General features: G+C 44.1%; 1 protein-coding gene across 1 annotated transcript in view; it reads right to left on the bottom strand.

Annotated features, from left to right (window-relative positions):
* Window positions 1-27,857, bottom strand: part of LOC311015648 (protein kinase C-binding protein NELL1-like) — a 201,486-nt gene that overhangs the window by 24,846 nt on the left and 148,783 nt on the right. The window contains exon 14 of the mRNA XM_084013025.1: window positions 21,552-21,674. Coding sequence (XP_083869151.1) covers window positions 21,552-21,674 — 123 coding nt within the window. The remainder of the gene's footprint in view (window positions 1-21,551; window positions 21,675-27,857) is intronic.

Consider the following 27,857-nt stretch of genomic DNA (forward strand, 5'->3'; position numbering starts at 1 on the left):
AAGCAGGCCGGGCCGAGCTAATAACGGTGGTTTGTTGTGTGTGCATGAGCATGGCGGAGACACACAAAGGAGAAGGTTGAGCTGGCGGATGAATGTACTCAACAACACAACAAAAAGGGAGAGCCAGCGCTTTAAGCGAGGGGGATTAAACCGAAAAAGAGGGCAGACTTAATTGAGCAAGTTCATTAAAGAGAAATGACTTGAGTATTTCCAAGCTTAATTAATGACACGATTTAAAAGATGAGCCTTAATGGGCTGAAAGAATATATTTATAGTCACATGCATATAGGGGGAGTGTAATATATCTGATGTATGTGCGGCAGCTTGTCTCCCTTTAGTATATGAAACCAAAGAAGTGCAATTTATCCGTGTGAATTATCGCCCGGGTGTTTAGAGATTTGATATACAAATGAATGCATAAATAAAAACGATGAGTCCCGTGCCAAAAGCTATTAGAGCTATTAATTTGACTGGTTCCACTATTTAAGAAGTTCTATCAGGCCCTCATTAGGAGCCTGATTGGCTCTGTACTAATAAACCTCACGCTTAAAAATTAATTACACTTATATTGACTCAATCTATCTCCGGCTCTAATTATCATTTCACCACCATCAGCGTTATGCCGCCTGCCTGTTGAACTCATGACTTCACGAAGATGAGGGGGCTTCATCTGTGGCTGTGGGTGGTTCACGTTTGGATTTTTCCATCAAATTAAAGTGTGTAGGATATTATTTATTTTTTTTGGGGCTGAAATGCACGGCAAGTCACGCGTTAACGCGAGTGAATCCCACTTGAAAAAATCAAATACAAAATAATGTGCTCGGCTGCGTCACGAAGCTCTCGGAGTAAATTGTGAGGTGTGTTTTTTTTATAAGTCTGCAGGTTTGGGGTCCAGGCCACGGTGTGCATCTGATACCTGATTACGATCGTGCTTATATTCTTTCATGCAGTTTATGAGGAGGGGTGGCAAACGGCGATAAGCAGATTTGCCCCTGAAATCGCTTGGCTGGGCGATGGCGTGAGCTATGTGGGCGCCAGCATGAACAAATTCACAGTTACACTTCTCCAGCTGATCCATTTTCAACTTTTCACTCATTTTCCTCACATTTGAGGCGGAAATTCATGTGAAACAGCATGTGATATGGACGTGTTAAGTCAATGATTAGAAAATGTGCCAATAGCTATTGTCTATTGTTTTTCCGAACTACTTGAGAGGAAACGATGCCGACGTGTGAGAAAAAACCTGGGAAACAGTGATGTGGCGCCCGGTAATTAGTTATAGCCACCCTGCTGTTCCTCGACTTCTCCAGGAGGAGAGAGGATGGAGACCTTTAGTGTGAAACCCCCAAACAGATTGTTAACGATTACATATAAAGTGTTTTACATTCATTTCTGCTTGTGTGAGGAGAGCTCAATATTAAACTATATATATCAGCTATCAGGGCTTTCTTCTGAGAGGAGAATAGCTTGAGTGAGAGAATGTGATGCCTTTCCATTCCCAAATAAGATGGAGAAGAGGATAAAAATGTGCTGCTAAAGTCGAGAGCATCCCAGGCTGCTGAAGACGAGGAGGTTATTCACATACGGGAGAAAAAGGGCGAGTGGTGTCGGTACAATGTATTCTGTTCCATCTCCAGCATCTCACCACTGACACATACAAAGCATCTTCCCATCACCTCCTTCCTCCATCAGGTCCTTGTATCAAACCCCCTGATCACAATGTCTCCCCCCGTTTCTCCTCGCTCCTCCCCCCTCCCTCCCACATCACATTACCAGGAGCCCGGCGCCGCGGCGACAGATAGCCTGACAGGAGGAGACCGCCCTCACTCATTGTAGTCCCCGTGACCTCCAGCTAAACTATCTCGCTGCTTAACTGAGCCTGTTGCTGACTCGTGACTTCCACAAGACATGCTTATATCCACAGATTTGCTATTTGAGTTTCCCATTACGGGGCCGAGATTGCTTTCCAGTGGGTGGTGAGAATGGAATCATTCCAGTCGGTGCCGTGGCTAACGGCCACGTTCACGGTCGTTGGGTGTTCGAGGAGCCGTCTCAGAATTAAGAGCAGGAATATCACAGAGACATTTTAAAAATCAGGTAGGTACGGAAACAGGAGAAATAGAAGATGTGTAATGTCTATGGAAGAAAAGAAGCATTAATAACATTAACACATCCAATCATACTCTTCATAATGAACCAATAACAGGTCAAGAGTTTAAAAATGCATTGTATTCCTGAATCACATACATGTCATGTGATTTGGGAACTAAAGGAGTATCAACTTGGGAAACGGGTTAAAAATAGTTTTTGCTTGTGCAGCAAATTTTGTATTCAGATGGTTACAACGGTCTCTGAGGCAACATCACTCATAGTGATGAACCGGCATCAGCTCACAGCGTCTCAGGGTTATTTAAACAACCTGCTTCACACCACCTAAAGTGCACGGTGCATTCAGGATGTGTCCAACTCCACCTAACCAGGTTGCAAAGCAAGGAGCAACGGGCAACGGCACTGTATTTTCATTAATCATGGGTGTGATCTGAGTGTAACATCAACAAATCACAGTGTCATCTCACGTTCCCTTTCCTATTGAAATGGAGGGTTCTGTGGATTTCTGCTGCAGGAAATGGATTTGCTTATGAAAGGGTGAAAGCAGGTGAGCAGACCATATATGGATACAGCCCTGATCCTCTGTCCCATCAACAACTCCATCCGAATGCATATGAGGATCAATAACTGACGGAGGAGGAACCTGCCTGTATATGTGTCCATAAAATAGCAGGAAAACAGGGTACCATTGACTTGATAATGGACACAGCAATGTTCCATCTACTTCTAAGACCAACACATGGGAGCACAGCTGGTGCTGCCGGGTGTCAGATGGAGCCCTTAGGTTCTTTTAGCTCATTTTATTTTTATTGTTTTGATGCCGCGTAGTGTGTCAAACTAACAGGAATTCACGACAGCGAGTATTTCAAAAAATAAAAACAAATCCGGAGCGTTTGTCTCACTCGTCCAGATGTACGTCTGTTTCTATCAATCAATCTGCTCGGAGTCTGTGTGGGACTCCAACGGCAACCTCTACTTTTAGTTTAGTCTCGCATGCCTAATTAAGCATAATGGCTACAGGAAGGCAATAATATCTCACACAAATCTGTCAAAATATGAAGCAGTGTATATCTACAGTGATCCATCAAGGCCCCTAGTTGTGAATACATAAACACACCGGAGGAAGCGTCGGGTATGTTTGTGATCTTCCTGGTGAAGACAGTTTGTCTGGTTGTGGAGACAATGACGGCCGTATCAAAGGTCACACACTGTTTGGATTGGACGGCTGCACATCTCAGTAGCATTCAACACCGCTGTCACATGTCAGTGTGACTTTCAGGTCACCGTCCCCGGCTACAGCAGCAGAAACACGCCGTACACCGAGCGTCCGACCCGCCGACAGACAAAGTTACACACTCGTTCTCAGGATGTTACCCAATCGTAGCTGAGAGGAGAGAACATGAACGACGTCCATCAGGTCATCAGATGCACATTTACCAATGAATGCTAATGCTAATCTCTGTGTTTGCCAGACACGTTGCTAAAACAAAAGATAACAACCATAGCAAGTTTAATTAAACATGATTTTGATTACCGATTCATCTGCCGCCTATCTTCTCGAAATTTGTGATAAAATGTCCTGGTTTCTGGAAGTTGAAAGTGAAATAACTTGTTTGGTCAGAACAAAACTAGAATAGTTTCATTTTAATTTGATATACAGCAACAGAAAAAAGTCTGGACATTTCCATAACCAGAGGCTGAGAGCATTTTTCTGTCATTTTTGCAAGAAATATTTCTTTAACGATGCAACGATTATCAAAATAGTGAGACTGTGAAACCAGCCCCTGTTTTAGCGATCGACTAATTAATTAGTCAACTAGTGCTATACCACAGTAATGTTATAATTGATATGTCATGGTAGTGTATCTGCCCCCTAGTGGCCAAAAACAAATGAATCCAGCGTTTTTAAATAAAAAGATCCTGAAATGCTGGAGAGAACGTAGAACGCTGCTGATAACACACCGCCAATAGTTATGATAGAGCATCAGAGCGTATAATGGACTCCTCTTCATCGCTCTCTCTCTCACCAACCTGATGTCGGGAGGAAGGACGCCTCCCTCCCTCTCTCTGCAGAGCCTCCCTGCTAATGAATGCACAGCAGCAAGCTTGAATGCAGGAGCCCAGCCCGGCAGAAAAAAGAAGCTGAGCAGGAAGAGTCAGCTAAGAAAGAATTAACGCCAACCCCATTTACTCATAAAAATGCCTCACTTTGTTACGCATCAGAGTCGAGGCACTTCACCCTTGGCTGTACTCTCTGTTGGGCATTTACCGAACATCGGCGATAATGGCCGCACTTACAAGACAATAAGGACTCGGGGCCAGGCGGTCGGCGCGGATTAAAGTCGCGTTAAGGAAGATTTCCACCGCCGTAATGTAACTGCGGAGGGTTGAAAAGGGTGGTTGATCAATAACTGCTGACACGGCAATTAATTCCACACGGTGCTTTCGGGGGATTTCTCGCTCTGGAACGAACCGCCTCCTCACATTTGAAATCGCTCACGGATGGTGATGACCGGCGTTGAGGTCCAGGTGGACTTCCAGGTATAAGTATGACAAATACTTACATGGATTTACTTAAAATGTAAAAGTAGCGCTCACAAAAGTGAAAAATAATATTTTAATCCCACTGAAATGATGCTCAGTAATAATACTGCGGTCTAATTCTGCATAATTACCTTTTAGTTTTTATGGATTCAGTTCAGGTGCCTCGACACCCGTCAGCCCCTCGCAGATGTGACCGTTAATTAAAAGGAGGCCCGCCGCTGAACTACAGTGACCATAATTCATTGCACCTATAGTCGCAGTGTGTCTTCAGAGAGAGACAGTTTGAAATGTTGCCTGGCGAACCAGATGGCAGCAGAAGACCGAGCTAAAACTAAGATGCCATTAGTTTATGTTAGACAGGAAAACATGAGCGAACTGACAAGCGGATTTTCTCTCCGCGCCGCATTTTCTCCATGTAAAACAGCTGTCGGTGTTTAAATGGCCTTCTGAGATTCTGGCTTTCGTTCTAAATCATTTTGAGCTTTTATTTTTTCTCTCAAGTCATTACATTTTTTTTAGGCAACAAAAATACAACTCCATTTTTTTTTTGTGTGTGTGTGTGAATCTTTATCCATTACTGAACAGCCCTGCTTAGTGCTGCTCTGAATCCAGCGGATCGCTGTCTCAAAAACTTCAACTGATACCTTAAAAACATGTTCTATAATCCTAATCCCAAAAACACACTTTTTATTAGAAATATGCAGAAATAAGAGGCTGCCTGAAAATACTCACCAATGCTCTTACGTCATGCTCCAGCTTGGCTTCATGTGTATAACGGGTCATGTACTCAGATGGAGCAAATACAACCAAGTCATGAATTATCAGCTGATTTCCATAAGAGAGGTGACAGAGCATGTTGATCTGATTGAGAGTGAAGAAGTAACGCTGAATTTTAATCCCACAATTATCACGTGAGAATTATATTAACACGTTTCTATCACATTGCTTTCACGAAACAAGAATGACGGAGCAGAATACCTGAACTACACGGACGCCGGCAGAAAAAGCAAACAGATTTCATTTACATGAAGTCAATGGATGCTTCTGCTCTGATGAAGAGCTCAAACCTTCCTCTCATTAATACGTAAAACAAACAGAAATGTCACATTTCCATCACGGAGTGTGTTTTTACTGCCTGGGGTTCGACTGGCGTCCGCCGCTCTTTTAATGATGTCATCTCGTTGTGCCCTCAGTAAACTGTAATTCAGGTAAACAAGCATTCATTCGCAGTTTTAGTAGCAGATTGTTGATCTTATGATACATTTGCAATGCTAATGACTAATACATTACATACGACGGGGTATTAGGGCCACTGTAGAAAACAACGGAGCCGAGAGGGGAGCAATATTCAGAGAAAAAAAGCAAATTTGCGACTTTATAAATGCTTTTTATGCTAGCTAGAATCTCATGAATGTACGTTCATTTATATTTCTAATTAATACAACGTGACAACGCCTTGTTAAGCTCCTTAGGGTGATGGCTGGTTATTGTTGGTTAATTTTTTATGGGCCAAATTGTCATCTTATGGGTGTTTATTGATCGAGCAGTTGGGGTAAATGCTAGCAGTATAGCTTTTACTTGTTGTCATAGCATTTGCTGTTTTTTGAGCCTCAAACCCACTGAATAATCACCTGACACTGCAGTTCCACTCAGATCTAAAGAGCTTTTCAGCGATTATTCTTTTGGGTTTTACGGTTTGCTGCTTTACCGTCTTTGTTCACTCTGATGGCTCTGTGCACCACCCAGCACCACCCGGCACCACCCGGCAGACACAGGAAGGTGAACCTAGGGGAGCATTTGCATGTAGATGATAAAGAGCCGGGTATCTCTCTTGTAAGTTGGTGGAGAGCACAAAGAGAGTTTGAAGGGAGTGTTTTGTTGGACTTTCTTTCATCACACAAAAGCAGCTCCATAAGAATGCTAATGCTCTTCTGTGTTGATCTATCTAAGTGATAATTGCAGCAGTGTGTGTTTAAAAGATGCATTTATGTGTCCAGTTGAAGTGCAAATGAATTTGAAGTATGAAAGGAGAGGAGATCCGGCAGGACCCTGTGAATAAATAACAAGCCAGAAGCCAAAACAGGTCTCTTTGCTTGGGGAGTTTCTTTTGATTTGTATCATTATGTACACACACACACACACACACACACACACACACACACACACACACACACACACACACACAAATAAAGTCCACTGCTGAATAACAACTAAATAGAAAAATGAAAAGATTAATCTCACTGCCTCTTATTTCCGAATGAATCAGCGTGTGGCAAACATTAACTGGCTGTTCACGCCACGTCAGGATGATTTTATCTGTTTTCATCTGTGGAAGGAGATCGCGGGGGCATGAACCTATCAGAGGAGCACGGGGGGAGGAAGGGGACGCCCTTGGCAGCGGGATGTGAGGAGCTTTCATAACCGAGGGGCTGGTGCAGGACGACTCCATCTATCTGAATCCATTACGGAGACGGGTCCTGCTGACGACACCGTTTCCTCCAAAGCCTCGGCTGTTATCAGTGATGAGATGGAGTTTACTGATGGAGGGTGGTGGGAATGACCAGAATGTGGAGGAGAACGTGTGCATCACATCGGGCTGTCGTGTGAATTGGATTCTCAGGAAGTGTTAGTCCGGAGAGATGCTGTTTCCCTTTAACTTTCAACTTTGTCATTTCTAGCTTCAAGGGGAAATTCACAACTCTTTTTTATTGACATTCTTCTGCAACACTGGTATGATCCATCCAGCCAGCTCACCACACACACACACACACACACACACACACACACACACACACACACACACACACACACACACACACACACACACACACACACTATCCAACAGTACAGTTGAAGCTGCCTGTCTCCAGTACAATGATGATGATGATGCATGGAATGTAGTTTGTAGCTCGCAGAATTGGAAGATTGGAAAACTTCCGATCCTGGGAGACCGCCTCCACTCTCAGGGTCAGAAAACTTTCTGTTGCTACCGAACACAGGTTAGATCCAGTCCCTCACCAGTCCTCCACCAGTCCTCCACCAGCCCTCCACCAGCCCTCCATCTGCCCTCCCCATCCCTCCATCAGCCCCCCACCAGCCCTCCACCAGCCCTCCATCAGTCCTCCATCATTCCCCCATCAGCCCCCCACCAGTCCTCCACCAGCCCTCCATCAGTCCCCCACCAGCCCCCCACCAGCCCTCCATCAGTCCAACCCCCCACCAGCCCTCCATCAGTCCTCCACCAGCCCTCCATCAGTCCTCCACCAGCCCTCCATCAGCCCCCCACCAGCCCTCCATCAGTCCTCCACCAGCCCTCCATCAGCCCCCCACAAGCCCTCCATCAGTCCAACCCCCCACCAGCCCTCCATCAGTCCAACCCCCCACCAGCCCTCCATCAGCCCCCCACCAGTCCTCCACCAGCCCTCCATCAGTCCCCCACCAGCCCCCCACCAGCCCTCCATCAGTCCAACCCCCCACCAGCCCTCCATCAGCCCCTCACCAGCCCTCCATCAGTCCTCCACCAGCCCTCCATCAGCCCCCCACAAGCCCTCCATCAGTCCAACCCCCCACCAGCCCTCCATCAGTCCAACCCCCCACCAGCCCTCCATCAGTCCTCCACCAGCCCTCCACCAGCCCTCCATCAGCCCTCCACAAGCCCTCCATCAGTCCAACCCCCCACCAGCCCTCCATCAGCCCTCCACCAGCCCTCCACCAGCCCTCCATCAGCCCTCCACAAGCCCTCCATCAGTCCAACCCCCCATCAGCCCTCCACCGGACCTCCACCAGCCCTCCGTCAGTCCACCACCAGCCCTCCATCAGTCCACCATCAGCCCTCCACCGGACCTCCACCAGCCCGCAGGACTCCCACTAGTAGGGTTTGGACGATGGCTAACGTAAACTACAGTTTGACACGTGAAGAGTATTAGATACATATTGTTTTGACTGGTTCTCATGCTGCGGACCAGACATTACACATTGCACTTTTAAGACGTATTGTTTCAGTTTTTACAGATTTTAATCTTACATTCAAAGCATGTGTTTCTGCAGCAGACTGGTTTAAAGGGTTCTTGTGTCCACGAGTAAATGGAAGTGAGGAAATGAGCTGCTGATTATTTCTTGGCATGCAAATGGTGTTTGTAAAATCAAATTATTAAATGTTTTGTTGTTTTTTTAAATTGACTTTATCTTTATTCAATCAGTCTCACTGAGATTAAGATCTGTTCATCAACAGAGAGCTGAGGATGAGAAGCATTCACAGGAACAGAAGACGCACCACGACTCAATAAACAGAAATAACATCAGACGGTTACGTCTCCTGGACTGGAAGGAGATCCATGCAACCGTGTGATATAGTACAACGACGTGACAATGAAATGTGTCATTTGTGATAAAGCACAATGCACTATGATACACAAGGTTGGCAATACACAATATGTCCTCAGTCGAGGACAGTATTTCATTCAATACAAGAAGCATAGTTTGATATATAGTTTTTGAGGGAAATGTTTAAAATACTCTTTTATGAAAGTATTCTGTTCATCAAAATTTAATTTTTTCTCCCTTTTATTTAATATGGAGTCAGAAAAATCCCTGGATTTAAAAAAAATACTATCTGAAAACAATGAATCAAAGTGATATCGCTTCATCACAGGTTTTAAGAAAAAAAATCCACATTTTGTGATAGCAAGTAAAAAACAAGGAGAAAACTCAAGTCATTAAATCTGCTAAGAACGAGCAACCACTCATTGTGTCCGAACACCAAACCATTCTCTTCAGAAGATACTGAGTTCAAGTAGCAAGACATTAGCGTTTAAATGTGGACTCTGAAGATCAGAGCCTCCGTCGCCCCGATCGACGGCGAGGAGACGGAGGACGGATGAGAGACGGGAGATCGACGGATGATAAAAGAAGAGCGAAGGGAAGTGAGACGATAAAAGTGACAGCTGCGAAATCTGCACTAAAAGGGGCTTTGGATGTAAAGTGAATTTTTGGATTTGCATTTGTTGGGATATGTGCGCCTCACGCAGGTTGGAGCTCCATCAGGCGGAGCAGCTGCGATTAAAGGCAGCTGAAGAGCAAAAGAAACCGTGGTATCGTCCTCCGAGGAGGCGGCTGCTGTTTCCACGCTTTCACCTTCGCTTCCGTTTCATTTCTTTCCCTTTGTCAACACACAAACATCTCAGATCAGAAACATTCATTCTGCCTGTGTGAGCTCTGGTTTGACTTATTTATTTATTTAGCAGCCCAAATAAATAAGCTTATTAGCCAGTGTTGGCAGAAGTATTCAGATCTTTTGCTTGAGGCAAAAAAAATGCCATGCAGTGTATTCATATTCTACACAGCACTATTGCATAAAACGTCAATGCATAGATGCAAAAAGAGGTGAATTCGCACTGGGTGGCCCCCGGGAGAATCTGAAAATTCAGATTTGAGATTGTCTCCGGTAAAGAACAAGGTTGATTTATTATTATTTTTGTCTAGATGATGTTATTCAAAGATGGAGAAGCTAGCTAGAAGGTAGCATAGCCTCATCCGATCGTTCCGAACTCCATTCAGAAAACAAGCATTTTAAAAGTTCTTCTCTCATCGTCGTGCAGACAGACTTAAATAACCGTGACTTACAACTTTTTACAAATCAGCACTATTATGGAGATACTTCGGCATCTGTTTTATACGTTTATTGCAATAAAATCACAGCTTAATAGTTTGTTTTAGGTTTGGACCCCTCTAGTAAACCAGCAGATGTGTGGCTTGCTATACACACCGAAGCGACTTTGAAAGTCGTGTTTTGTGAGCGTGGCTTATACTGCATCTGAATAAAAGATGACAGGTATTCTTTGGAACAATAAAGTCTATGTTATTTACTTTTGTATTCATCAATTACATCCAAACTATAATATAACTCTTTCTGTACTTTCCTATTTCTGGCTGCTTTATTGGTGACAAATTGTTTCTGTCTCTTCCTTTGATGAGCTGTGTGTGTGTGTCTGGTGTGCCAAAAACACTGCACTAATTAGCTGAAGAAACCTGCATATCAGATTGGAACGAACACACACACACACACACACACACACACACACACACACACACACAGAGACACACACACTGATGAGGCACAGCCTGTTGTTCTTCCTGTATCTTTGTTCATCCAATGATATGAAGGCAAACATAATAAATAATAAATAAAATCACAGATCGTATCCTGACTGCAACTTGGATAAAGTGACAACAACGACAACACGAGTCAATAAATATTAGTATTATAATGAGAAATTCATAAAAGGATGTATGATCCATATCTCTGAGTCCATCCGCTCATTAGTGGAGGGCTGCAATCATTGATTAGCTGATTGCCCAGTTACTCATTACTCACTGGCAGGATGGAAGTGGTGTTTCAGCAGACTCCACCTGCAGGGCATTCAATGCAGCCCTTTGTTAATATATATATTTTTTATTTATTATTTTCTTTGCTTTGACTCATTGACCGTATTCCTGTCAGAGAGCACCGGTGTGTACGAGAGGAGGAATGTGATAAAACACAGAATGGCAGAGGCTGTTGGCTGCTTTGAGTACAGAGGGAAATAAAATATGATTATCACCATAAAATATAAGTTGTGCCCGGTTGTGCCCGGAAGCACCAGATGAAAAACTAGGCGGCTGACAACCCCCTTGTCGTTAAACGGGATCTCAAAGTGTGACTGTGTCGTCCCCTCTGGACGAACACAAGTCAGAGACGCCTTGGAGTCATTTCACTGTGGGACTCTGCTGTTTTTAAAGCCAATATTTGTTTAACTGGGCAACAGTATGCTGAACTTAACTATTCCTGCAATGTACCCATGAATGCAACTAGAAAACATTCTAAGGAAAGTTATAAGAAGCATCTTTATTCTATTATTTGTAGAAGACTTGTGGAAGTTTATTCAAGTTCAACATATCAGGGATTAAAGTTCATGAAGTTGGAATATTTGGTTTTCAGAGAGAATCCTCTGGTTATTCCTAGTAAAATGCATCAGTCATCACCTTTGATCGTGTGTGTGTGTGTGTGTGTGTGTGTGTATGTGTGTGTGTGTGTGTTCAGTTATGACTCATAGCAGGAGAGTGATTTCTGACTCTTCACTCCTGGATGTGCAACTAAAGTTCTTATTTTTGGTACTTAAATCTGAATCAAATCTAAATTTGATGCCTTGATGTTGTCGCTTTAAATGTAACTTTAAAAAAAAAAAAGTTCCAACTTCAGTAATTCCTAATGGATTACCTTTAGAAAGTAATATCCTCAGCACTGGCTGTGAGTAAACACTATCGGACTACACAAGATTAAGTTTCCAGGCATTTTCACTAGTCAAGTATTTCCTTGACTTTTCTATCCACTATTTATCCTTGTGTGTGTGTGTGTGTGTGTGTGTGCGTGTGTGTGTGCGTGTGTGTGTGTGTGTGTGTGTGTGTGTGTGTGTGTGTGTGTGTGTGTGTGTGTGTGCTGCCTGCAGCGTGCCATAAATCAGTCAGGGTCCACAGATCCGAACTAAAGTGTTTTGGAGCCGGGAGCCTTTGGGCTTTGTGCTTTTCAGTCCCACTCCAAAACCCCGTCTTTGTGTGAAAACAGGCTTTTATTTTACACCACAGTCTGTACCTGGTGAACTTCTTCATGCCATTAGTGCAGGTTGTAAATTAAATTCTCTATAATTGAGAAAACGACGAGGGCTAACACAATTGGTTCTGAGGGGGGAGGAAAAAAATAGTTTTTCTTTGAATTTTCCGTTGATTGGACGAGGGAGACGGCGTCTGGAGAAATGAGCACACCTTTATCAACGGATGAACCGCTGTATGATTCATCATCTGCTCACAGATCCAGGTTTGTACAAATATGTCACATGACTTTACTCACTTTTGCAGCATACTGTATGAAGACTTCTCAAGTTAACTGAGCCGTGAAACTACACCTCATTAAAAAGGAATCTGTCGGCGGCGTGTCTAATCAGCACAATTCATATTTCCGGGGCGACGCGTGCTTCGATGTCTACCGCGAGGAGCGACACATGAACGTATGTGTGTTCATGTTGTCTTTTATTTGCACTGTCAAATAACAAACGTCTTCCTTTGTGCGTTTTAATTGCAACACCTAGAAATGTGTTGACAACCAATAATCTACTTTCATCTTATTTGCAAACATGCATGAAGAAGTGAAGCTTAATGTTACAAATGATCCTTGTCGTCTATTTAGACTCATTATCCCAAATATACAAAACAAATACTGGTTTCCTGACATGTAGAGACAGACAGGTAACCAGTCTATCACAGGGCTGACATCTAGAGACAGACAGGTAACCAGTCTATCACAGGGCTGACATGTAGAGACAGACAGGTAACCAGTCTATCACAGGGCTGACATGTAGAGACAGACAGGTAACCAGTCTATCACAGGGAGTCATGTAGAGACAGACAGGTAACCAGTCTATCACAGGGCTGACATCTAGAGACAGACAGGTAACCAGTCTATCACAGGGCTGACATCTAGAGACAGACAGGTAACCAGTCTATCACAGGGAGACATGTAGAGACAGACAGGTAACCAGTCTATCACAGGGCTGACATGTAGAGACAGACAGGTAACCAGTCTATCACAGGGAGACATGTAGAGACAGACAGGTAACCAGTCTATCACAGGGCTGACATGTAGAGACAGACAGGTAACCAGTCTATCACAGGGAGACATGTAGAGACAGACAGGTAACCAGTCTATCACAGGGAGACATGTAGAGACAGACAGGTAACCAGTCTATCACAGGGCTGACATGTAGAGACAGACAGGTAACCAGTCTATCACAGGGCTGACATGTAGAGACAGACAGGTAACCAGTCTATCACAGGGAGACATGTAGAGACAGACAGGTAACCAGTCTATCACAGGGCTGACATGTAGAGACAGACAGGTAACCAGTCTATCACAGGGAGACATGTAGAGACAGACAGGTAACCAGTCTATCACAGTCTGACATGTAGAGACAGACAGGTAACCAGTCTATCACAGGGCTGACATGTAGAGACAGACAGGTAACCAGTCTATCACAGGGCTGACATGTAGAGACAGACAGGTAACCAGTCTATCACAGGGCTGACATGTAGAGACAGACAGGTAACCAGTCTATCACAGGGCTGACATGTAGAGACAGACAGGTAACCAGTCTATCACAGGGCTGACATGTAGAGACAGACAGGTAACCAGTCTATCACAGGGAGTCATGTAGAGACAGACAGGTAACCAGTCTATCACAGGGAGACATGTAGAGACAGACAGGTAACCCGTCTATCACAGGGCTGACATGTAGAGACAGACAGGTAACCAGTCTATCACAGGGCTGACATGTAGAGACAGACAGGTAACCAGTCTATCACAGGGCTGACATGTAGAGACAGACAGGTAACCAGTCTATCACAGGGAGACATGTAGAGACAGACAGGTAACCAGTCTATCACAGTCTGACATGTAGAGACAGACAGGTAACCAGTCTATCACAGGGCTGACATGTAGAGACAGACAGGTAACCAGTCTATCACAGGGAGACATGTAGAGACAGACAGGTAACCAGTCTATCACAGTCTGACATGTAGAGACAGACAGGTAACCAGTCTATCACAGGGCTGACATGTAGAGACAGACAGGTAACCAGTCTATCACAGGGCTGACATGTAGAGACAGACAGGTAACCAGTCTATCACAGGGCTGACATGTAGAGACAGACAGGTAACCAGTCTATCACAGGGCTGACATGTAGAGACAGACAGGTAACCAGTCTATCACAGGGCTGACATGTAGAGACAGACAGGTAACCAGTCTATCACAGGGAGTCATGTAGAGACAGACAGGTAACCAGTCTATCACAGGGAGACATGTAGAGACAGACAGGTAACCAGTCTATCACAGGGCTGACATCTAGAGACAGACAGGTAACCAGTCTATCACAGGGCTGACATCTAGAGACAGACAGGTAACCAGTCTATCACAGGGAGACATGTAGAGACAGACAGGTAACCAGTCTATCACAGGGCTGACATGTAGAGACAGACAGGTAACCAGTCTATCACAGGGAGACATGTAGAGACAGACAGGTAACCAGTCTATCACAGGGCTGACATGTAGAGACAGACAGGTAACCAGTCTATCACAGGGAGACATGTAGAGACAGACAGGTAACCAGTCTATCACAGGGAGACATGTAGAGACAGACAGGTAACCAGTCTATCACAGGGCTGACATGTAGAGACAGACAGGTAACCAGTCTATCACAGGGCTGACATGTAGAGACAGACAGGTAACCAGTCTATCACAGGGAGACATGTAGAGACAGACAGGTAACCAGTCTATCACAGGGCTGACATGTAGAGACAGACAGGTAACCAGTCTATCACAGGGAGACATGTAGAGACAGACAGGTAACCAGTCTATCACAGGGCTGACATGTAGAGACAGACAGGTAACCAGTCTATCACAGGGAGACATGTAGAGACAGACAGGTCTGTGGACTGTGGGAGAAGCTGGAGAACCCTGAGAGAACCCACACTGTTCACAAGGAGAACATGCAAACTCCACACAGAAGGAACCCGACCCGGGAATCGAACCCGGTCCCTCTGAGTACCCACTACACCACCGTGCAGCCCACATTAGACAGATCGCTGGTGTTAAACATCGATGCACAGTAAGTCTTCTGGGTAACTGAGTAAAAAGCCGGGACATTCCATTCATCAAACCCCCCTCTAACTGTAGAAAAGCCCTTTTCAGAAGATCCCAAACGACAATTACAGAAGGCCTCAGAGTGCCGTAAGAGGTCGTTTGTATAATGGTCACTAAATGTATCAGCACTGATTTCTTTACGAGGTTCGGGCCTCTGTAACGAGCTCATTTCTTCAAATGATTATTTCACGAGGAGGAGGTTTTTACTGTTGAAAGACGGGTATATTCAACGTGGAGGAACTCCTTTGTTAGTGCATATACTGTACATCTGGGTATCCGGGCCCACAAACTGTGAATTAAGGCAAATATATGGACATCAAACATGCGAATCACCAAGCCATTCAGATGGGGCTCGTTACAACGTGCAAAAGTGCACCATAATCTTCTTCTTCTGCGTTGTTGGAGGAGTGTTGGCGGGGCGCTAGCGTTGGAGTTCCTATCCGTACCACAGACAGGCATCACCGTGTTATATATTCCAGATTTAATCCTGCACTGACACAACTGATTGAAGACAACCAAAAAGCATCACCACCAGGGATCAGACAGAATGAGGACAGCCTGCTCGACTTGGTCCCGGTGTATTAAATCACATTTAAAGAGTGGATCTGATGGAGAAGGGTTTTTTTTTTTTCTCGTTGCCGCAGCTACATCTAACAGTGGGGGCACGGACTAAAGTGAATTGCCTCAAATGATAATTGCTACAAAGCTTCAAAAACAAGTTTTTTTTTCTCTCTTCCCTGGTACATTTTCCCCCTCCACATTTGCAATTAATCATAGCTTCAGATACTGTGGTTTCCACCCAATTAAATGTTGTAGAACACTCTCCCCTCCAGCACAGGACTACACAGCAGAGAAGCGCCGAAATGTGTTGTTTCTATCAAAAAGGGATGAAGGGGAGCAATAATTATGTAAACACAGAATTAAACGCTGCAGACTTGTACTGGGGGGGGAAGTGGAGGGCTGGATCCAACACCCACCTTCCCCCCTCCTCCCTCAGAATCCATTAGCGCGGGTCTCACTGCTCGCTGCTAGCCGGTTTGCAACATGGTGCCTCTGTGATTAGCTCCGATAGCGAGATGAAAAAAAAAAGCACGAGTCGATGCCTTTTGTCCTCTGTTTAGACTCGCTGCTCAAATCCCGGCTATTTAAAAGCCCTTTGTCTATACAAACCAGTCGCAGGGAATGAAACGGACCATTAACGAGATTAGCTCACTCATTCCGCCGCCGACAAAAGGCTCGGCAATCGGCCGCTGATCATTAGGCTGGCAGCGGGAACAATGCTGATCTATAATCTCGCTGCGTGCTCCGATTGAACTATTGTGGGTATTTATTGTACTGCAAAGGAGATGACATAATGGTAGCCTCTCTTTTTCTTTTTTAGGACGAGAGGGAGGGGGAGGATGAGTAAAGAGGGTGTCTTAACCCCTCGTTTCTTCTCACTTCCAGGCAGAACAGTCAATCGATAGGAGTGAAAATGGGCTCTTGAGATGGAGGCCTTTCTTTATGTGGTCCCTTTATGTGGTCCAGCTGGCCTACGAGGACCCGGGTACGGGGCAGAACCTACATTTGTTGAAGTTGAAGCTACCCATCTCATCATTATAATGATTTATTACATACAGTGTTTTTTAAGCTCCAAGTCCCTCCAGACAAGCGATAAAGGTCCACAGACCAGACCGGACCAGGTCTGGGGTTGTAGTCAAACATTCAGGGACGCTGTGAGTCACATGATCACTCCATAAGACCCGACAATCATCGGACAGGAGAGTTTTCAAACATAGAAAGTGTGACTCAGCATGTGAAGCCGTTTTCTGTCAACAAATGTCAAAAAATCATACCTTTGCAAACAAAATGCTCCCTCTTTTGGTGAATAAAAATAAATAAAATAAAAAGGTTTTCACAGGAAACAGGCCATTGTGACTGAAGGGCGCTCACCACCTCTCAGGCTTTCAACACGTCAAGATAATCACACTCTTTTTTTTCCTTCTTTTTTGGCTCAGAAAGCCGATAACACCTCGTCTACTGTGGAGTCATCACTCAAGGCCGGCCGCAACACAATTCCTCGCCTTATTAACATTAGTGAGGGGGGGGGGGGCGCCGCCCCACTCAGACTAATGACTAATTCCCTTTATTCCTGAGAGGGCTGCGGTGATGTATGAGGGAAATGAGATGGGAGGCACAGGTCGATTGGCCAACACTGTCGGCGTCATACGGTAATGAGATCTCATGGGGGGGGGGGGCAGATTCCTCCAACTCCCCACTCACATAATACTAATTGGCCAGAATAGGAAAGGTAAGACATGAGAAGTTTTTAATGGCATTGTTAAAAAGTATAGAATTTCCTTCCTCACCTGCTTGGGACGAACAGCATCAGCGAGTAGAAGTGACATGAGTGGGTTCTGTAGACGGGCTGATCCTGGATCAGTACATCGTTATAGTTTAGACTATAAAAGTTAGGGCACAAAATGAGCTCTAAAACAAAAAGTGATGTAATGTTCGGGGACATACCCTTTGCTCTGCTGTCTATTAAGCATGTAGCGTATTTCATATTCCGGCACGGCTGTAATGTTTAGTCATTTCCATCCATTTATGTTTATTCAATTCATATTCTAAGCATCGCTCCAGACATCTGCCTCTCTGGCTGCTCTGCTCCAACGTTTGCATATGGACTGTGACTTCCCGAGTGAAAAGTGTGGCGGTTTAGAGAACTACGTATGTTGTCTGGAAACGTGCGTCTACGCGCCTGGCGACCATCCGAAAAGGTAGACGTTTGTGGCTGTTTGCATTCATCTTCATAATCTCTCGCCCCCTTGCACTCACTTTGCATCTCTGACATGCTGTCCTCCGTCCTGTCCTTCTAATTAGACATTATTGGTTGTCACGGCGATGAGTGAGAGATCACGGTGGAACACGGCAGGGTTCGGAATGACACGTGTTTTCAGTTTTACCTTTGCTGAACGAGCTGTCACATGATCACGAGGCGATAAGCTCGCCAGGCGGTGGAGCGAATTTTGGTTTTGAGCTCAGCTTTGGAATATTAGGGAGATTTAAGTCGGGTTCTCATAGAACGACACCAGGACATAATGCAGCCTCACAAGGACCAGCACTGTGGTTGACCCCGTCCCATCTGGTGATGTTGGCTCTTTCTCAGCAGCTAATATCCCACGATGTAACATATTTTTACCGGAAGTTTATTGAAATCATGTTTGGGAAATCAGAGCCTAATTAAGCTTAATGCGGCTCCCGTCTCTTGGACGGCAGCCAAGCAGAAACACAGTCAGGAAAATGGCATGAAAGAGCTTCCCTGCCAGCTCATGAGATTTTTATTTTATTGACTAATTAAACCCCAGACATGACAAATCAATCACCGCTAGCTTTCAGTAGCGACTGAACAGCGGCATCGATTGTTAAATGAGATCTTTATTCTTGTTTATGAACAAGTAAGATTTATATTTTTTTCATACATTAAATGGGATTAATTCCAGCAGTCTGTGTGCACATGACACCTTTATATATATATATATATATATATGTATATGGTAATTTTTTGACGAGTAGAAACAGTATAATTTTCATGCCAGCAATGTTTCAACTGAATCTGGCATTAAAAGCAACCTGTTTTAAATGGCCGTTGCTATGGTTTCCATGGTTTCCTCCGTCGGTTTATAAAACCATAGAATTTGTTGAGGATTCGAGGTTCAATAAAAATTTTTATCAAAAATGAATCCAGCATCGACTCAACAGACCGAATGTGAATCCTTTCACATCCATGCCGTCGGTAACCGCGGTAACTACTCACTGCCACTTCAGCCAGGTGTTTTCCTGAGAAAGGCGACGGTAGCTTCAGAAAGCTGAACACATAAGAGAGTGTTTTCCCTGCGGCTGCACTGTAAACACGGCCGTTAATACTCAGGTGGGACGGAGGACAGCTGTGGTAATGGACCCTCGGGATATCGGCTCTGCTCATCGGGGAGCGCCGACTGCGACGCCGACGCTCTAACGAGTCTCCTCAGGCTGCAGAGCGGCCCAGCGTGGACCGCGATTGGCTGAACCTGCTCCGTCTTCCCTGAACCTGCAGAGACCGTCCCGCTGCGGCAGCCTTCAGTGCACATGTACAGTTAAATGTTGTTGTTGAGTGGTCACATGACCCTAGAGGGCTAAAACCTGAGGATGTGTGTGTGTGTACATGCGTTTCACAGAATGTGAAAGGGCATGTAAACAGCTACACTGCACATATTCACTCATATGAACACCATCGTAGGGTCTCAGAGCCCAGAAACAAATGCTAATGAAAAGTGCTTTTCATGTAACCGGTAAATGAACATAAATTAAGTTTTAGTGTTTTTTGTTTTTTATTTTATTTTGACGGGATAAAAGGAGCTGTTAAACAACAGTGCAGCTTCCCCCTGAACGGGGAATCATTAAACGGCAAATCTGTCAGCAGATAACATGAGTTTATTAAAGATGCCATTTCCTGAAATTTTGCCAGCCAATGAAAACGGCTCGTTTGGGCCAAAAAGCACAGTGTTTAGATTGATTGTGACAAGCTGCTGAAACCAGAGTAACATATCAAGGTTGCAGAGCAATAGTTCTGTGTTCAAAACGCTCAAAAGCTTATCAGTACCTTATCATACCAAGCTCGACTCCTGTCTAATACTGTATAGTAATGGTTCCTCAATCATTACGCACTAATTTAATGTGAGTATCACTGCAGTATTAAAGAGAAAATCACAAAAAAATGTAAAATAAATAATGCAAGTTGTGCTCAATGCAATGACATGTTTTTAAGAGGTAAGATTTACATCAGACACAAAGCAAAAAACCATAAACCTCATTGCGTTTGAACATGAGAGTTCATTACCGGCGTGGCCCAGTTCTTTGTTTGGTGACACCGAGGCTCCTCAGGGTCTGCAGCGACGCCCCGGGCTTTCATCTGACTCGCTACGCTCTCCGAGCAACTCACATAGTAGACAGAGTGAGAAAGTCCACACGGGGCGAACGAGAGGGATGGTGGATGGGTAATAAAAAACAAAAAACACAGGACTTGCATCCAACAGCTGTTTGTGTCTCGTGCAAAACGCATGAGCTGTTAATCTACGTAGTCATATACTCACTAGTTCATGAGTCATCAGTTACTGTGCAGGGAATCATCGTACATCCGTCTTGGTACGGCAGATATACTCAGTATGGAATGTTAAAAATAACTCATCAGAAAAATAGAAATAATCCTCCATCCATCCATCCATCCATCCATCCATCCATCCATCCATCGTCTAAAGCTTTATCCTGTATTCAGGTGACATATTTAATATCTATAATACCGTGCAAGTCAAATTAATGCCTTCGACGGTCCATTTGAGAACGATTTTTCTCTTATTGAGGCACTTTTCCACCTTGATTGAATCACTGATTGTCTGTTTTCATTGGAGCTGTCCTAAGAACACTCAGCATCCGGCTGACAGAAGGCTGTTCTAAACAGATCCGGTTCTATACATTACATGGTGGTCATTGCACGGTCATGGTATAAAGAGGGAGACAGTCCACGTACGGCCTCTTGTCTGCTGTTTCCCCACGTTGTGTTGTCACGTTAGCCTTATCACGAGTCACGTAACTCATTTGTCACTCGCTATTCAACCTTTGAAAAGACTCTATGCATGTAATGCTAAAGGATAGTGTAAACCTACACTCACTACATGCATAGTGTCTTTTCAAAATAAAGTTCCGTCTCCACAAGAAGTTAAATTTAAGCAACAAAACCACTAAGGTTTAGGAACAGAGTATGGTATCTATATCTATATTTCAACTGTTAGTGCTGCATGAACACAACCACCTGGAACCCTTCCTCATTATCGCCCTCCTTCCTCCCTCCATCTGTGTGTTGCTGTTGGGCCAATCGGGTGAGGCACCCGGGTGGGGCGACAGGTCAACGGGGAGCCGGGTGTGCAGTGAGACAGAGACGAGCTACACATGTGTGGAGGAAAAAAAAGGATCAACCCTCATCATCTCCGTGGCAGCTGCTGCCCGGCGAGGCGACGTGAAGGAGGCGTGAACCTCGGCCGACCGCCGTGTTAACGGGAGCAGAGGTGTCAGCCGCCCATCAAAGGGTGCGGAGGAGGGCGGTCTGGGGTCTGGATCTGCGTGTCTGGAGGGCGCCGTTGGAGGGGCGACGACTTACCTCTGCAGATGGTGCCGTTGCCCACGTAGCCCGGCTTGCAGGTACACAGGTGTCCTCTGATGGTGTTGGTGCAGATGGCGTTCTCATCACACAGATTCTGGCCGCTGGCGCACTCGTCATGCTCTGAGGGCGAGAGAGAGAGAGAGAGAGAGAGAGAGTCAACACACTCGCTGGGTCAGCGTTATTGTTTCTGCTCGGCACGTTCAAAATTCAGGATTTGAATTTAGTTCCTTACAAACAATGGCAAACGCACAGCTGCCCAGCTTTACTTCCAAGCCGTCAGGTGGTGGAGCTGCTCGGAGCTGCAGCGGATGCATGCCAGGTGTGCTGACTGATTGCTCAGCATCAGCACCAATTAGCCTAATGATGTTGGCTTAGATAGCGGCGACTCGCGAGGCACGGAATGCATCAACACTTAACATTCACTGAATCATGCAAACAAGCGGAGCATTTACAAGGTTTCGGGAGACCGTCGCTTGGAATTTCTCAATACGTTCCCAATAAAATATCAGTAACTGTGTAATAAAGACGATGGGACCGCGGCTGCTGCAGAGGTAACATGTGAGGATCAGGACAACTGTGATTGGTGCAGAATAAGCAGCTGTTTTTTGACTTGAAAACAAACCTAATAAAAAGCTCATAGTTATCTTCCCCTTTTGAGTAACACACCTAGGAAACATCCCCGCGGTGATCACGGCTCTTTATCACAGTAATGAGACGAGGAGGAGGCGTCTCCAGGTCTCGTATCACAGAGCGGATAAAAGAACGGAAACACAAGATAACGGAGGAGACGGATCACGCACGGTCCGTCCATCTGGAGTTACGCTGCTTCTTTGGGACGCCGTGAGGAAGAATTCACCCTCGCTTCAACCCAGTCGTTATTAAAATAATGCACCGCCATAACCTAAAAATGTCACCTGCGAATATTCGATCCATATCATCATTACTTCTCATTACTCGTTCATGTCCTTAACACAATAATGTGTGATATGTATCACTAATGAATCATCTATTTTCTTACTGCTATTATATATATACTCTTTGAATGTAGATCCTCTGTTATGCTTCTCTATGAGGACCCCCTTCCCATCTTTTTTTGTCATTTAATTACATTTTTTTGGTGTGTCTGTGTGTGTGTGTGTGTGTGTGTGTACATTTCTGTTTCATGTTTTGTTTAAATTGTGTTTCCATTGTATTAATGTTCGGGCATCTCAAGGGGTTACTTCCTAATAACCACATTTCAAACTGGAAACTGTCTTATTGCACAACAAACGGAAAACAACATGTAAAGTTATTTTTCTCACAGGACACGAACAACGGTGTGCTGTGTGAAAGTCCTGTATCTGTGTGACCCATCCACTTTTACATGGATGATATCTGATGTAACTTCATATCCAGTATAAATCATCAAAACAACACACCGATACTAAAACCATGAGTTTCCTGTTTTAAAGGTTGCAGAGATGCAAACAGACGAGAGCGTCCCATCAGTTGAGTAATCTGCAGCTGGAGCGCTGAGACGGATGCGATTTTGGCTTTTTTTTCTCTCCTCATCCTTGAATTGAAAGTAACGTGTCCCTTATGGGCTGTTTAAATAGTCTCGTACCATAAAACTCTTTTATTACAGAAAACAGTGCGAGGTCAGCATGAAAATATACATTTGTTTCATTCATGAAGCGCTGACTCAATAACAACATGCTGGGAAACGACACAGCGTTCTTACTGTAAAGGCTCGGGGTCGCTGTTCTATATTGTGCCCGGTGGCATGAACTGCTCTATATATGCTACTCCTATGTTAGCCGTTAGCTCGAGGCAGCGAGGGAATGAGAGGTGGCTTCGGTTCTGTGTAGCAGCTTTAAACTCCCAGCTGTTTGTCTTCACTCAGACGTTGGTGTTCGGAGGCATCTGCTGACGGCCCCGGAGAAAGTTAAAGAAATATACAGGTGTATATATTTTTAGTATCAAAAACTGACAGCCTGAGGGGTCACTCGGAAACATTTGTAGCTTGGATTTGAAATGATTTATAACAGTCAGCCATGTTTCATAATAACAAAAAAACAACACAGACAGAAGTGATTTAGGTTTCAGGCTCGAGTGTGAAGAACGCTCTCAAGGTCGGTGGTTTTTATGAAGAGATTAGATCCAGATACGTTACAGAACTCATAAAAAAGGCTTTGCCTGTATTTGCTTATGTTTATCGCCACTAACTTCACTGGTATTTGGTCATATTTTGGCAGAGATATGAGTGTTTGAAACAGTGAGGATACGAGTGGACAGCAGTAAATATTATACTGCATGATTAGCACAAACAAAATAATACATTTCACCTCGGTAATTGGGACACACAATTTAATCAAAAGAGATGACTGATGCATTCCAATGGGAATAAACAGAAGATTGTGTCTGATGACAAAATATTCCAACTTTATGGGCAACTGTAGGCACTATGGACACGGCTGTTTTATATATTTGTATAATGTAATTAAAACATAGTTCATGTGCTTTTAATGTGCATGTTCCCAAACTAATCTGCACTTAGAGCGAGTATTTTTATGAATAATAACTGTAGCTTTAGGCCCAGCAGATCCAACATGCCATGGAAGACCTAATACCGATCACATGATCCACTCATGAGCCCCCCGCTGACCGATGCTAATGTGGGGGCTCCGGAGTCGACCCGAGGGCCACAACAACCAACAACCCTGCAACGCGCCATTAGAGGGGGAAAAAGAGAACCCAGATTCAAAAGAACATAATTATACCGACATGAAAGAATCATTTCAGATGGTGATTAATTGATTTCTGGCGACGCGTTCATTGATTGGGGTCTCACTGCTGAGCTTATCAAACTGATTAAGCTGCAGTGAATGCATAATTAGATTCAGACGATTAGAAAGAATACATTAAAACACTGCAGAAGAACCTTTTCTTTTTTTTTATTATTATTATGTCTTTAAGTGTCAGTCAGGCCCACAAAGGTACACACTCACTTAAACACACTCCCTCCTTAATATGCTCGAGCTTTGGTGGGAGTCATGACTGATGCATTCCCCCCTTAATTAATGAGCGCTGCTCGTGAAGCCCCGCCTCCTCCTCCTCCTCCGGAGCAGCGAGGAGAAACAAGGCCTTCCTCCCCCACGCTGATCCATAACGTTGGAGGTGAGTGTCAACAGTGCTGGTGGGATGTGGGAGAGGGATATGAAATGTGGGGCTCCATTAACAGGCGGAGTAGGAGAGGAAGAGTCACATGATTAAATATTCAGCGTGTTAATGGCTCGTGGAGCTGACGGAGGGGAGAGCTGCTTATTAATGCTGTGTAACGTCATATTCAAATGATTGAGTTGGCTTAAATGATGGATAATCAGGAGTAGAATAAGGAATGAATCCCTCCTTGGAAACCCTGCTGCGTTTTTTTTTCTGACGGTTTGATTTTTTTCATGACCTTGGGAAGCGGCTCGCCGAGTCTGGGTGTTATTTCGAGCGGCGAAGGTGTGCGAGTGGGAGGAGAGGCGCAAACAGATGGAGGATTCATTGACATGGAGGCAGAGTGGTCGCTGTCTGGCTCCCACAGACCGTCTGATTTTTTATTCTATCTGTTTAGTTGCTTATATTAGTTCTGTGATCCGTCGCCTTGAGGATTTTGATTTCTAGATGTTTTTTCTGTCACGCTCCCTGTTTTATTCTGTCAGTCTTGTGTTTCCTGTCTTCAGGTGGGAGCTTTTCTGTCTCCTTACATGTCTCCTCAGTTCCTTTCCTCACCTCCTCTCCTTGCATCTTAGCCCATCCAATCCCAATACGAGAGTAGTTTAACAACCCTCTCAGCTCCCCCTGAAGCCTCCTCTCTCTCTATTCGAGGTGCATTTAAGGGATCTGATGATCCTCCAGAAGAAGGATTTCCAGGTCAAACGAGGAGAGAGGACGGAAGCACGACTCAGCGTAATTAAAAAGCACCCTGCGTGTTCGCCCCGTGGTCGTGAACACCTAGTGAGCGCTGTTTTATTAGATTATGTTTATTTATATGTTTCTTGTGAGCCTCTATTCTTTATTAAATCACTGTGATCCTCCTGCTGGCTCTTCATCCTTTATCTGTGCTTGGAAACCTGGAATCCCTCAGACGGAAAGCAAAGCAAATATATCTGTTTTTGCTTCTGTCGGTAAAGGAGGATAAAGAGAAACTATTTAGCAAGGAATGATTGCCAGGTAACCATGACTTTACAATTTGATCTCATAGGTACATTTCAAAGTGCTTTGCAGCTGACAAATAAGATTGAAAACAACAGTAGACTCATGCACATAAAACTGTTAAAAGATATTATTATGATAAAGTGAAATAATATAAGCAAAATAAATCAAATGAATTACACCCAATGGTCATAAAGCATTGGAGGGAAAAGACAGATGGAGGAGTTATGTTTAAGATAAACACTTGAGTCAAAATCCACAGGAGGCTTTATTCCAGCGGCTCAATGCATAAAAGCTAAAAGCCGCCTCACCAAAGGTTTTTGTGCTGCACTTCATGACGACTTCAAAGCTGGAGCCCGAGGAGCTGAGGGGCTTTTTCCTGGCTCCAACATTAAAACTACAGTCAGTCAGTCAGGCGGTGCAAGACTGACAACTAAAATCAGTCATTATGGAAAGAGCTTTCCTGTGTATTTGAGGGCTGAACCATCCCGCTACTGACTGTATAGAACGTTGTATAAGACGAAGGGCTGTGTGTAGGGGTGGGTAAAAATATCCATACGGCAATATATCGCGATATTTTGCCACCCAATAAAATATCGATTTTTCAACTATTTTCATTTTATTTTCAATATTTATTCCAGTGAATTTCATGTGAATTAATAAAATGGAGAGGCTGTTTTGAATTAAATAGTTTGACTCAATTTGTCCTCTGATCAATATCATCTGATGTACATATACAGGTACTTGTGTTTTCATCTTTATTTATATCACAATATCGTGATATCGTGATACGTATCGTGACCAAAGTATCGTGATACGTATTGTACTGTTTTTGCCAATCCTCACCCCTATCAGTTTGAGTCATCTGATTGAATCTTCATTTCATTTTAATCTTCATCTAACATTTCATGGCTTTTGTGTTTCTTTTTTATTCTAAGAAAATGACAGTTAAAAAGTACACAGAAGAAAAAAAAAAGTAAAAAAAAAAAAGAAACAGAGGCGTGAAACAAGAGGAGTAAACAAGTAAATGAAATAACTGATTATGTGAGTTGACAGAGAACAGATGAATAAGTCAGAGGATTCATTAAACCAATAAAGGAAGAAACACCAACGGGGTGGCGTAGATACACACATCTTAATTATCAGATCCAACCAGGGATTCATTATGAATGTTATGTTGTGCACCTCAAACATAATTCCCTCATTCTTCAAAGATGTGAACTTAATTCCTCATTTTCAGGGTTGTTTTTCCCCCAATCTCTTTCATTTATAAGATCTTTCTATTTGGAGTTGATTAAGTTCATAAGGCTTTTTTAATTTCATCTCATTTCAGGATCTTTTTTTCTTTTTAACCGACGCCGACTGGCTTGGAGGGTGGGATGTTAAGTAAATTACAGCTCTCACCTAATAATGAATGGTATGTATAAACCATCTGGGATCCATCAAATCTACCAACAGTCGTAGAGCATCTCAGGGATGATTACATTAACAGTAGTGAGAGCTCAGTGCCCGTCTCTTTCAGCTCGGGTCTTATTCATGGTGATTATAGAGTGATGCGCTGTCAGACCTGGGCATGTAGAGGTGACCGAGGTGACCCCTCCCGCCCAAAAGTGCTGGGCTAATGATGCGTAATGACTGATCATCAGGACAGCGGCTGTCACACTCAGAAGGGCTTCGACTCTGTAGAACGCTGGCTAATAGGAGGATCAGAGTGATGACTGAGGTGATCTGTCAGTTCATTGATTTACTGGGAAAAAACAACATGTTCTTCACCAACACAGCTGTGTTTCTAAAATCACTCCCTCGATCACTCAACATTACTATTTGCCTTGTATTTACTTGTATTTGCACAAATGCCTTATTTACTGAGAATAAAAAAATGTGAATTATTATTCCTATTTGCCCTCCAGTTGCCTTTTGTTTCTGTAGTGTGTTTCATAAAGCCTCAGGATGAATGCAGAGTCGTAGTAATGAATGGTGTCCGCTCGTCTCTTCACATCGACTTTCTATAAATCACACCGCCTGTAAAATAGTCTGCTTTCAAGAGCGAAGTCAAATGTGAGGAAGCAGTGTAATTAAACGTGTTTTCTCCAGATCAGAAGCACTTTAGTAGCACTTTGAGCT

Source organism: Eutrigla gurnardus (assembly GCF_963514095.1).
Source record: "Eutrigla gurnardus genome assembly, chromosome: 1".
Lineage (NCBI taxonomy): Eukaryota > Metazoa > Chordata > Actinopteri > Perciformes > Triglidae > Eutrigla > Eutrigla gurnardus.